General features: G+C 44.6%; 1 protein-coding gene across 3 annotated transcripts in view; it reads right to left on the bottom strand.

The window, feature by feature from the left end:
• The window catches only part of atrnl1a (attractin-like 1a), a 174,525-nt gene that overhangs the window by 151,037 nt on the left and 9,939 nt on the right, over nucleotides 1-13,549 (bottom strand). For all 3 annotated transcript variants that reach the window (XM_028988979.1, XM_028988978.1, XM_028988980.1), the window contains exons 2-6: nucleotides 5,599-5,682; nucleotides 4,660-4,773; nucleotides 3,733-3,861; nucleotides 2,095-2,303; nucleotides 22-196 (exon numbers count right to left, since the gene is read on the bottom strand). In XM_028988979.1, coding sequence (XP_028844812.1) covers nucleotides 22-196; nucleotides 2,095-2,303; nucleotides 3,733-3,861; nucleotides 4,660-4,773; nucleotides 5,599-5,682 — 711 coding nt within the window. The remainder of the gene's footprint in view (nucleotides 1-21; nucleotides 197-2,094; nucleotides 2,304-3,732; nucleotides 3,862-4,659; nucleotides 4,774-5,598; nucleotides 5,683-13,549) is intronic.

The raw sequence follows: 13,549 nt of genomic DNA on the forward strand, positions 1-13,549 counted from the left end.
CTCCGTTCACAGTCGACTCACTTGAGCACCATTTGGAAAGAGCTGTAGTTGAACGTGTAGCCGCCCACCACCCACATGAACTTGCCGTGCACCGTGGCCTTGTGGGATGCCCGCCCCAACGACTGCCCGAAAGGTTTGATGTTGGGAAGGGCCCAGAAAGATTCAGTGGATGGGACAGTCAGAGAGCAGTCTGGACCTGAGGAAGAGGGAAAAAACGTTATCATCAATATTTCACACATTCCCACTTAATCACTCTGCATCACAGAGGGCACAAGAGCATTAAAATAGAAGGAACCAAAGGAATACAAAGGAATGAATGGAAAAGCAACAGTGACAAGAGAGAAAGTAAAAGTCTTAAATTCACGTCTGTGATATCCTAGGTTCTGGCCTTTGCAGTCTCCCATGTGTATGCTGTCTCACACTTGGATACTGAACTCACAGGATTAATGCATCACATTAATCCTTACATTGCAACAAATGCAATAAAACTATAGCCAAAATAAAACAAAATATTACAAATGTGACTGAATTCAGTAACAAATATGACTGAAATGTTAAAACGAAATATTCACAGAATATTGTCACAAAAGTCTTGTGTGGCATGAAGAGGAGCTGCGGGGCCAAGACATGGCAACGCTACTGTTATAAACTGTAAGAAATTCATTTTCTGAACAAACAAGGAACAGACTGGGCGTGAGTATAAAACTTTGCATTCTCAATTCAAATGTCTGTAGTGATGCGGTTCTCACATTTATCACAGACACACTTGCCATTAAAGATCGAACACAACATGGCACCGTGCCTTCGTGATTCATGAATGGTAGCACCGAGCAGAAGTGCCTCGCACTCTTCCACAAACGTTTCACAGTTTGCGTGTGCACTGAAGCAGCGTCAGAACAGTCTCCACAGAGCAAGCCAGTAACCATCTGGCTCTCTAAACAAGGCTTCCAGAAGCACGCCTCACATCTGGTTTAAAACAGACTTTAACCAAGCAAGCGGCTGAAGGAGAGACAGACAGATAGCGTGTGATAATTAGACAAGAAGAAAACGGTAACAGCAAAGGAGGAAAGGAACTATTTACAACTCCCTCTAAAATGAATTAAATTGCATGTGAAAGTGAAGTGAAAGTGAAGTGATTGTGAAACACTGCAGCACAGCACGCAGTGACACAACGAAATGTGTCCTCTGCTTTTAACCATCACCCTTGGTGAGCAGTGGGCAGCCATGACAGGCGCCCGGGGGGGCAGTGTGTGGGGACGGTGCTTTGCTCAGTGGCACCTCAGTGGCAACTTGGCGGCTCGGGATTCGAATCGGCAACCTTCTGATTACGGGGCCGCTTCTTTACCCACTGGGCCAAGCAAATGTTACTGTTACTGTTGCCTGAGAAACTGTTACTGATACAAGTAACAGTTACTGATTCTGAGCGATTAAAACTTAAATATCTTCAGTGTGCAGTGATGGTAATTTCTACAGAAATCAGTGGCCTCGTAATTGTAATGGAATTAACCTCTAACATTAGCTATGGCTTTTTCATTATATTAAATTGTATTGTTCTATATATATTCAAGTATACCATATAGTGCATTATACTATATTAAAGAAATTGAAAGAATACAAAAAATACTATACTCTACTGCCACCTACTGGTCATATCTGGTTTAATGGTTGAGAGCATTTAAATACATTTATGCTTTTACAATCCTGTTTATGGCAGACATGCTAATGCAAAAAGTCATTTCAGGGAGGTATCCCAACCAGCCCCACCCCCAAAAACAAGGATCATTAGTATGTGATTTAACCTATACACATTATTATATAATGAAGTTGTTCTATTCATTCATTGTTCTAAGAACAGCAAATAGTACTTTTTTTCTCCCGCTCTCCCTCTCTCAATTCAATTCAATTCAATTCAAGAGCTTTACTGGCATGACAGATAATTTGTACATTTGTATTGGCACATCTTTGCTATAAGCCTGTTATAAAGCACTGTTAATGATAAAATATTAATAAAATATTAACCTCTACTTGTTACTAGTGAAGCAGCGGCACAGTAAAATCTTCAGCAACGTGAAGGAAGCCTCATGCAAGCCTCACCTTGCCAGCTGTCGTTGCAGACGCAGAGTTTCTCTCCGGTCAGGTCGCAGTAGCCGCGGTCAGGGCTGCCGCAGTTGTTGCGGCAGTAGGGGATGTCGCAGGCCTCGCCCTTCCAGTACTTATTGCACTCACAGTACACACGGCCCGACATGGAGTTTCCTGTAGAACACTTCCCATGGCCTGAGCAGTTATTGGGACACATGTTCACCCTACAAAAACACACACAGACATATATATATGGGTGTTACATTGGAAGAAATTCCCTAAAAATATTAGTTCAGGATATATCGTGTTCACAATAATGTAACTTCACAGTGACCTTGACCTCTGAAAACCAATTTCTAGCAAAGCAGAGGCATGCTTAGGGCAGGGGCACTAGGAGGTCAGAACTGCAGCACAAGCTAACGCAGTGAGTGACGACAGCAGAACTCTCTGTAACCATTGTCTGTGCATCACTGAAAAGGTTCCACCCTAGTTTGATTACAGTGAATTGTGAATGTTCAGGATACACACATGCATCCTTGACAGAGTTCGAGGGGTCCTTTGTATTTGAAACCTCCTTCAGTGACGTTTTCTTTCATGCTTTTTGACTTGAGAATCACCCAAAAAGTCAACGTTCAGACAGTGAGAAGGGGAGGCCACAAGGGGGCACCATCACACTACTGCTGTCAGTGTGGTCTCATAACTGGTATGTGGTCATGCAAGGACAAAATAAGTTAATCAGGAAGTTAGGGTATATGTAAGTAAGAAGGATGAAATATGATATGTATAAAAAAATCTAAGAAACATATATACTTTAAATAACAATTATATCGTTTCAAGTCAGCACATGTGGACAAAATAAATATTTTGAACACAACCTGAAAAATATGGACAAACCGAGTAATTTACTGGACAAAACGTTAGACGCAAAACCATGAAACCTGTATAGTTACGTAGAAATGTATAAAATTGTTGTGTAGGTTAAGCCTCCATAAAGTAGGTGTGTCCTAACTTTTGTCGTTGAGATTGTGAAATACAGCACAGCACGCGGTGCACACAGCTAAATGTGTCCTCTGCATTTATCCCATCACCGTTAGTGAGCAGTGGGCAGCCATCAAAGGTGCCCGGGAGCAGTGTGTGGGGACAGTACCTTGCTCAGTGGCACCTTGGTGCTTTTGGGTTACGGGTCCGTTTCCTTACCCGCTAGGACACCACTATTTTCTAAGAATTATATATAACATTGTATAAATACACTGAATAAACATATCTTTCCCAAAGGGGTGGGCAGTGTGGCGCTGGTTGATTTCCCCTCTGACTGCTATATAAAGAAGACTTGGTGCCCTGTCAACCCCAGTCTAAAGTGAAGTGATTGCCATTGTGATACACTGCAGCACAGCACACGGTGACACAACGAAATGTGTCCTCTGCTTTTAACCCATCACCCTTGGTTGGCAGCCATGACAGGCGGTCCACCACCACCACCAGTCTGCTACAGCCCAGTTATGTGAGCCAGCAACTGACCTGATTGGTTGTTCAACGACTCTCATGTCCTCTGTAATTCCCTGTTCTGGTATGTAGTCAGTTTATTGAAGAGGGATGGAGGAAGGGTAACAGGTCAACGGGTCAGCGGTGACTGGGCGTGGCCGGGCTACTCACGAGTAGAGGATGTTGAAACCCGTGAGGTTGTACGCCGCGTCGCTGAAAAAGTGCAGCAGCGCGTACCCAGAGGTGGTCACCACTTCCGGAATCGTCTCATTCCCTCTGCTTTCTGGGACAATAAGTCCACTGAGGAACAAAGGATGCACAAAATTAACACTAAAGCACACACACACATACACACACACACACCTGCAAGGCACAGCAAGATTCTTCTTGCTTCACTGGTCTGTGCGGCAGCCCCTGTTGCCATGGCAGCCGGTGAAGCAGAGGACAAAATCAGCGTGAGAGCGAAGCACCTTTTTCTTTCCGTGGCGGCGTCTCTCGCTCTTGCCCAGCATCGATCCCGGCGGGGAGGACAGTAGGTAACCTTGACTGGGGCCTTTCAATCCCGTTCCAAGCGAGGACTGGAGAGACACGCGCCCAATTATCTCTGCCCACTACCTGCCAGGAGACCACTATGGCTTCGGGCTACGGCCTGCCTCCGGGACTACCCACAATGCCTCAGCCGGAGCCGAATAAGCACACACTACATCAGACAGAGGCCCTGACAACCCTTCAACAGCCCCCAGCGGGACGGGATCCGTAATTCCACCTCACAGGGCGTGAGACGGAGCGATTGATCGCCCGTTTGGCTGAAAAGAGAGAATAGGGGGATGGAAGCAGAAAAAGAGCAACGCCTGACAGCTCCGGCCCATACGATCTCTCACTCCTGCGCACATCTTTATGCCCGTCTGCCGAGGTCCTTGGAATTTGATAATAGAACATAGTTCACACTATGTTCTTGCCTCTTCACACTGAGAGTTGCAAAGCCTCAAATCAGCTGTCAGTCATCTTTCATGACGCGCCAGGGGCACAAATGCAGATTTCAGACTTTAAACCCCACAGTGTGTTTGGTTAAAATGTTCACATGTGAACTGAGCTCACCTGAACACGGCCACCAAAGGGGCATAGATCGAGTCCCCATCAAACACGTACATGTGGTCCCAGTTGCACTCTGTGGCAAAATGGTTGAAGCGCAGCCTCAGCGCGGTATTAGGGCTGAAACAGGAACAGACATCATAATATTGTTAATGGATCCGCAATTCTAATCCCAAACTGAGATTATAAAGCATCAAACTGCATTCGGCACTGTGACGGCTGGATAAATTCATCCATTAACATCAGAGTTCTGTAAGCAGAGGGAAGACATCAGTGTAGTGTAGCTCTTGACACAAAATGGAAAAAAAAGAAACACAAGAAACAACCCAAATCACACAGTTCTCATTTTTTCTGAGCACCCAGGGGGAATCAAAAGAAAATAAGAACACTGTCATGCCGAGGCTATAAATGCAGCTCTGACAGCTGGTTTGTGGGAGAAAAATAGCACCATAAGTCACATTTTCACAAACCGCAGTCAAAAACTGTCCATGGTTTAGATGAAGAGCAACATCCAGGGTGCTGATATTAATAAAATAATTATTATTTATATTTGTCTTATTCTCATCACATGTAATGCTCAAGCAAATAATGTAATAACACTGCATTGTTGTGTGTAGATCATTCATAATAAATCCCTTTTGTGTTGGTGAATACAGATCATACCGATTTCCTCAATTTCAATAAGTAGACAGACAGACAGACAGACAGACAGACAGACAGACAGACAGACAGACAGACAGACAGACAGACAGACAGACAGACAGACAGACAGACAGACAGATAGATAGATAGATAGATAGATAGATAGATAGATAGATAGATAGATAGATAGATAGATAGATAGATAGATAGATAGATAGATAGATAGATAGATAGATGGATAGATTTTCTGGCATAAAGTGCAAAGTGTTGCATCTGACAGACAGGAAAAGCTGTGAGACTCACAAGCCTTCAATGAGCCAGGTGCACTTCGTCTTGAACTTGTAATTGACGGGGCCGTCGGTGAGGGACCCCGATGGCTCTGTTAGCCTGGGAGAGAAAGAGAGGAAGGAGGTCATTCGAGGGCTGTGAAAAATGCATGAAGCCGCGCACTGTGCTCTGGAACCGTCACATGAAACACACGTGAGCATCTGATTGATGGCCTCCCACTGCAGGACCAGGTTCATTATCCAATGAATTACCGTTGTTGTTATAACTATAACATGAAAAAGGCACTGTCCAAACACGGCAAGATAAAAAAAAAATTAACAATAAAGAAATTAAACATGGGTCATAAATTAAATAACTGAGTTCATAGGAATTTCTTAGTAATTATTCCTCAATATATGTTTTTGTTGTATGCTGATTATTACTGCTGATAAAAGAAAATTCAGTATCAAAAAAGTTTAAAATGTTCCTAACAATCAATCAAAAAAGTGTATTCACAATACAGAAACTTCTCAATTGAATGTATACACTCAGTCGTTTTATTTGGGGAGGCTGAAGGGTTAAATACCATCATTTTGAATAAAATTATGAAAACAAATTGTGATGTTGCTTTTGGATTCAATAGTATTATTATGAGAAATGTAATTTGAAACATGAATGTCTCCAGCCAAATATGTTTTCCTGTATAAAGGAGGTCTTACGTTTGCATCAAATAACCGAACAACAATAATGTCCCCAACTGTTTTGAGTGTGTGTGTGTGTGTGTGTGTTTCCTTCTCAAGCACATAATTGCAATGTGCTTACACACACCTATCAGAAATTATTTCATTATTTATTATCATTGATTATCATCATTATTAATTAATTTATTACTGTTCAACTACACCCACAAACACCAACCATACAGGCAGTAGGTGGAACTCTGTGCTGAACGTAATTTTGAAGTGAAGTGAAGTGATTGTCACATGTGATACGCAGCAGCACAGCACACGGTGCACACAGTGAAATTTGTCCTCTGCATTTAACCCATCACCCTGAGTGAGCAGTGGGCAGCCATGACAGTGGCACCTCAGTGGCACCTTGGCGGATCGGGGCCGATTCCTTAACCGCTAGGCCACCACTGCCCATTTATTCTTTCCTTGTATAACATCCACCCACGTGGTCACACGAGCATCCCACAGCACAATGAAGGAACATCAGATGGACAGACAGATGAGAGTGTCTGACTGACAAACCGCACGGGGTGAGAGTGAGACCAGGACTGTTACGTCATGCTGGCATGACGAGGCAGGTGAACAGAAGTGATGACTAGGAGGTGACGAGAAGACGAGGAAGGAAGGACGCAATCGCATGACATCACGAAAACCGGGGTTTAATGGTGAAGCACAGGACAGGGGAGACACTCGAGATGTTGGTGAACATGGAACATGTTCCGGACCGGAGTAACCCCTTTCGGACCGGATCATGACAAGGATGGTGACTAAGCTCAAAACTCTGCCACGCTCAGCAGAGAGCAGCGGCTCAGGGGCAGCTACCACGCTAAAGCCAACTGTTTCAGGTAGATCAGGCAGTGCTGATGCTGTTTCTGCTTACAGATGAACAGAGAAGCAAAAACAGCGAGCGTATTTTTCTGGTGATACGTAAGAAGTATTGCACAGGGCATGTTCATGTCACTTCAAGTCTGTTAAAGAAATAAACACATACAAGCAAGAAAGGACGGCTGGCTAGTTACCCGCATCATGGATAGGAGGAACTAACTACCCACCCCACTCTTTGTATTGAAGTTGAAACCCCTTCCAGTCAATTTGCCTCCGTTCTCTACAGTGGTGGCCTAGCGCGAAAGGAAAAGGACCCGTAATCATAAGTAATCAGAAGTTTGCCGGTTTGAATCCCGAACGAGCGAAGGTGCCACTGAGCAAAGCGCCGTCCCCACACACTGCTCCCCGGGCGCCTGTCATGGCTGACAAGGGTGATGGTTAAAAGCAGAGGGCACATTTCGATGTGTCACCGTGTGCTGTGCTGCAGCGTTTCACAATGACAATCACTTCACTTCATTGTTAATACCCCTTGTACACAGGGTACATGAGAGGGTATCTCTGATCTCTGAAGTACTGTTTCATTGCAGCAAAAGATAATAACTAACAACAGAAAAGGCTGAAAAATGACGATTCGAATCTAAACATGTAATCCAAATGGCAGAACGTGGCATTCGCATGGACAGGGACAGTCCGAGATGCTTGGACCACTGGTTGGATGTTGAGCTGGTGAGAGGATGACCATCAGGGGAATTAGAGAAGTCAGCAGCGGCCACGACAAGAGTGACAGATTGCGTTCCGGTTGGCCTCACCCTGGACACGAGATCAGGTCCACGTGACGGTGGCAGCATCGCCACGGCCACCTGGTCATTTTCCATATTCGCCTCGCTCTCTCCTTCGTGCTGATCCCCCCCCGTGCACCAGATCGGAGCACTAATCCAGTCAGATTACAGCGGAAATGTTTATCTGTCTGAGTGTGGACCAGGCGGCCAGAGTCAGGGATCGGGCCCTGTGGCAGTTATCCCTCGGTCCATGACTTAAACACATGTCAGGCGAGGGTCTTCATCCTCTCAAACCAGGCTCATCCCCTGCCCTCCTGCTAGTCAAAGGGTCAATAAAAGGTCTCAGGTGTTTGATGGATAGCATTATGTGATCATGATAGCTAGTTAGCATCAAACGTGTTAAATTACATTGCTAACGATTAACGGGAGTCAATACAATCTCAAATTCCCAGTGCTGGCCGTCTGAGTGGTTATTACCTTAATCAACTCAACGAAATAGCCCCCAGACCACTAACCCCTCAGACGCTCACGCTTACCCACTAACCCTGACGCTAGTGGCACATTCACCAGACCAAAGAAAACAGTGGCTGACCAAAGACACGTCCCACCTCAGATGCCAGGTCCACTTCGGACAGACTCGTGCCACTCTGTGAGAACCACCTGGCCAGGTCAACTTTAGACTGGCCTGATTGGCCGATATGCAGAATGGAGCGTAATTAGATAAGACTACGTAGAAACAAGTACAGCACAATTAAAGTGAAAGTGAAGTGATTGGCATTTTGAAGTACAGCACACGGTGCACACAACGAAATGTGTCCTCTGTATCACCCTTGGTGAGCAGTGGGCGGCCATGACAGGCGCCCGGGGAGCAGTGTGTGGGGACGGTGCTTTGCTCAGTGGCACCTTGGCGATTCAGGATTTCAAACCGGCAACCTTCCGAATAACAGGTCCGTTCCCCTGCTGCCCTGTTTTTGGGGCACGGAGATGCTCGGCCATTTCTGAATAAAGGCTGTCCATCGCTCGTAGACGGAATGGCTTGAAAAGCTTTGTTGAACCAGCAGTATTGGCAGTATGGACACTACGCTGAACATCTCAAATATTTATCCGCTCCAAGTTAATAATTGATACATTACTGCCAGGAAGATCGGAGCAACCCTCCTTCGCGAGCTGTAACAGAGCTTTCTACTAGGCTTGTCACGACACTGCGATTTCAAACTCAATACCGATACTAAGGATGGTACTCGATACACTTTTTGATGATACTGGGCAAAAAAATCCAAACACATGAACTTTTTAATTAATTACATTCTACAGACTTCACATTCAAAGGTAACATAGTATTTCACGAGAATCGAGGCCTCTTTAAAAAAAAGTAGCATAAAATGGATCTAAAACAGATGTCACAGAAACAGCTTACGAACCAGTAAGTAGCATGATAAAAAACATTTTACATTTACATTTACGGCATTTGGCAGACGCCCTTATCCAGAGCGACTTACAACGTGCTTTCAAGTTACCATCGATGAAGAGATCAATTCCGGTTCACTAGGACACCCAACTATGAATACAATTTTAACATATAAACTTTTTTTTTCTATGTTAAATCTGTGTATGTCATGTTTTGCAATCGAAAACAGAAAGAAAATGATGGAAAGAGCGATGACAACACGACGTCCACGTCCCTGGCGGGCTGTGCCAGTGAAGGCAGCTCGCAATCACAGCGGCGCTATTTATAAAGTCGCTGATGGCTGACTGTGAACCTCTCGGAGAAAATGCCTCTGATGCTCTGACTGATGAAAGTTTTTCTGTATCCATGAAACATAACGTTGAGCGACCTCACGTGACCCCATGCTATGCTCCGTACACCGAAATGAACTACTTAACAGATTAAACATATTATTAGTTGGTTGTGATGTTCTGACTTGCACAGAGATGCACAGAGAAATACAAAAAAAAAAAAAACGTACATCCACTAGTATAAATCAAAACCAGACGCAGAGGTCACTGGAGCTCCATCTGACAAAAGCCTTATTCTATGCCCTGGACATTCAGAACTCACGGCAGATGTGAACCGGGTAATTTGTTGCAAAGTTAACATCACCCATACAGTAATGGATGGTGCAAAGGTTGGGTCTTATTTTAAGAGTCATTTCGCAGAAGAAGCCACAAAAAGGCATTAGTCAAAATACATTTGCTTGACCTTTATATGTTCAGCCCTTCGTTATTCATACTGTGTGAATTGGGCGTGTTCAAAAAAAAAAAAAAAAACCTCTAGTAAAAGCCAATGGAAGTGGCCTGCGAGAAAAACGGAGCAGCAACTGGCCCTCAGTATCTGACCTGTTTTTGCTAAAAGTTTAGACAAGCTCTCAAAAAAATCCATCCCACAATGAGGAATGTCCTCTGGGGGAAAATGCCATAAAGGCCCATTTTAGCAGTTTTCATCTCAAAGAACTGGGCAAGACCAAAATCCCCATTCGGCTGAGATGATGAGTGTGATAGTGAAGATGGAGAGAGGCTGCCAAAGGCCTCCAAATGTGTTCATCACGTCGTTTAAACAAGAGAAAGCCGAGACAGGGAGAAAAATCACTTTGGACAGAAGAGTCGAACCCCCAAACAATAACCTTGACCCCCAACGCCGCTCTGTCATTTAATAAAAATAAGAAATGACGGGGGAAGGGGACAAGAGTAAATTGAAAGATGGATGCTTGTAGGTCGCCGGTGCAGGGTCATGGCTGGGCAGTCATTTATTCATCCGCGCAGCCCGAGGTAAAGTCATTTTCGTTATTACTGCAGAACGATGTTACCCAGAAAAAGCGGGATCCTCCATAGACCTTAATGCACAGGATTGTGGGAACGTGGATGAAAAGGGATGGTCAAATGTGTGGTTCTCCAGTGAATGGCAGGGTAACTTATCATGATAATGACCCGATGCTCAGACCCGGGGGGGGGGGGGGCTAGCGGTTAAGGAAGCGGCCCTGTAATCAGAAGGTTGCCGGTTAGAATCCCAAGCCGCCAAGATACCCTCTGCTCACCAAGGGTTTCGTTGTGTCACTGTGTGCTGTGCTGCAGTGTTTCACTTTACTTTCAATTGTTTTTACAAAAAAATAACTGCACCGGCCAGTTTTTTTGAGACACCGGCCAGTTTGCGACCGCCAGGTCAGCAATCTGCACAGCCAGGGTGCTTCAGTCAGTCGCCGACCACTGATGAATGTGTGCAGCAGCTTTAATTTACCCTTTTTCTTCTTGCCATCCCGAATTTTTCCTCGGCAAACGTGCAAAACTGTGATAAAAGTGCATCTCTCTCTGTGCTCTGCCTTGCATGAGGTTTGCTTTACAGGCCAAACCAGCAACAAGATGACACAACGCTATCAGGGCGTCTGCAGCTCTGACACACACACACACACACACACACACATGCCCGTAGTTTAAAGTGTGTGCTTAAGCATTCTGTTTTGCAATGAAGTTTTGCCAGATCAAAAAAAAAAAGAATTAAGAACACTAGCATTTTCGAGACAATAACAAAATCTGCCCGTGTAATTCCACAAGCATGTGGAGTGATTGAAGTCTGTAAACATGTGCTGAACCGAGCTGGATGGAACCGCCAGGCTGGGGCCGCTCCTCAGGAGTTTGCGAGATGAGTCTTTTTTGCGCATTAAAGAGGGGGAAAAAAAGCTGCTGCCCAGGAAATCCATCAAAGTGCAGAGAGTCTAGTCTCGGGCGGAATATAAATGCCAGTTTTCAGACTTAATTAAGCCTGTTTGATCCAGACAATCTGGCTGGCGGGGAGGCAGGAATCTCGGGACCCACAAATCCCAACACACACGTGCAAATATTCTGCTTTTACCCTAATAAATTACAACCAAGGCACACTTCAGCAACACATGAGTTATCATATTAGATCACAGCGCAGTTACGAGATGGAGACGTATAAACCAGGATTTCTCCATAAAAACAGCCCTGGCTCGTAACAAACGGAAAATATTGACTGCGGTCTCTGTTTAATTGTGTTGTTAGCACAAGCGTTGCTGTCGTGAATTTTACTGATGCGGGCCATTAACAGTGTTCATGACCCGTGCCAATAAATCATGCCAATCTGATTACGTTGGGTGACGTGATGCGATGTGATGGGGTGGAGGGTTCGTTGAAAATCTTTTCTTTTTATTCGGCCTTGATCTTCCATTTCTCTTTGAAGAATTTTTGCTTTCTTTTTCTCGATGTTTATTAGCACCATCTTCTGAGTGGAGTACAGAAAAACTCACACAGTGCACAAGAAATGAAAAAATACAAGAAGAAAATATTTTGAATGAGGGACAGACAAATGTTGAATTACTCATGATTAATTTGTAAGACTAAAGCTTGTTATAACAGACTCGGGTCATAACAGAGATGCTTTCATTCACTTTCAAATGAAGTGACGTCATGTGACACTTTGTGTCCTTTGTGTTACTTGCAAAATGTTTAGTCTTTGAATTTTCCATTGGCCAATCAGCAGTGATGGCCTCCCGGGTAAGGAAATAGGGTTGCGGGTTCAAATCATTAAGGTGATTGGTTAAATGCAGAGGACACATTTGGGGCAGTGGTTGGCCTAGCAGGCAAGGAAATAAACTTGTACTCAGAAGATGGTCGGTTTGAATCCACCAAGGTGCAACTGAGGTGCCATTGAGCAAGGTACCGTCTCCACACACTGCTCCCCGGGCACCTGCCATGGCTGCCCCCTGCACACCAAGGTCATGGGTTAAATGCAGAGGACACTTTTCATTGAATGCACTGTGTGCTGTGCCGCAGTGTTTCCCAATGACAATCACTTCACTTTCACTTCACTTACAATCAGTCAGGTGTATTATGGGTCAGTCGCGACACTCACTAGGGAGAAACAACGCTTCTCAGCCCCCTGCATGGCAGACACACCCATCCTTAAGCACACCGCATCTGTGTTAGCAGTCTGAATTTATTTATTTTGACATTTGTCAAGTCCCCTGACATTACATCTTATTGGTCCCCTGATACTGTATATGAAGTTTCTTTCCAAAATTCAGCCACTTTTAGCCAGTCCCACAATGAGATTTCCCCAGGATGCGTCGTTTCGGTGTCTGTAGCTTTAAATGCTACTGAGGAGGAGAGAGCTGGGATGAGGAGGAGAGCAGCCTGTAGAAGTTGATGGGGCATTCGCCGACATTACGTCGTAAACACAATACACCAGCCACAACTATTGAGCTACCGCTTTATGAACCAAAGTACTCTTTTCACCTATCGCTATTTCTAGCCACTGGAGGAATATAGAAAGGCTAGGAGAACTTGTATTAATGTTAAATAATCTGTTAGGGGACCATAAAATAAATAAAAAATATGTGGAAAAAAGAATATTGTACCATTTTTACAATTTACGTTTATTTTATATCAATCTGACTGTGTTTACTGCAGTTTACTACAGATACCCTCGGTAATCTTTTCTAATCCCAGGTTTCTGACGCAGTTCCAGGTGCCAGTAGCCAACGTTCTGGTTGACAGGTGAGCCTTAAAACCCACAGGCAGCCTAGTAACACTCATGCAGAGGTAGAATAAAAATAAGAGGCAGGAAGTACAGCACATAGGACGGGACGTCAGATGTCAGACGATGACAGAGCGACCTGTCACTGGGTGAGTCAAACCTCA

The sequence above is a fragment of the Denticeps clupeoides genome, chromosome 8 (genome assembly GCF_900700375.1).
Source record: "Denticeps clupeoides chromosome 8, fDenClu1.1, whole genome shotgun sequence".
Taxonomy (NCBI): Eukaryota; Metazoa; Chordata; class Actinopteri; order Clupeiformes; family Denticipitidae; genus Denticeps; species Denticeps clupeoides.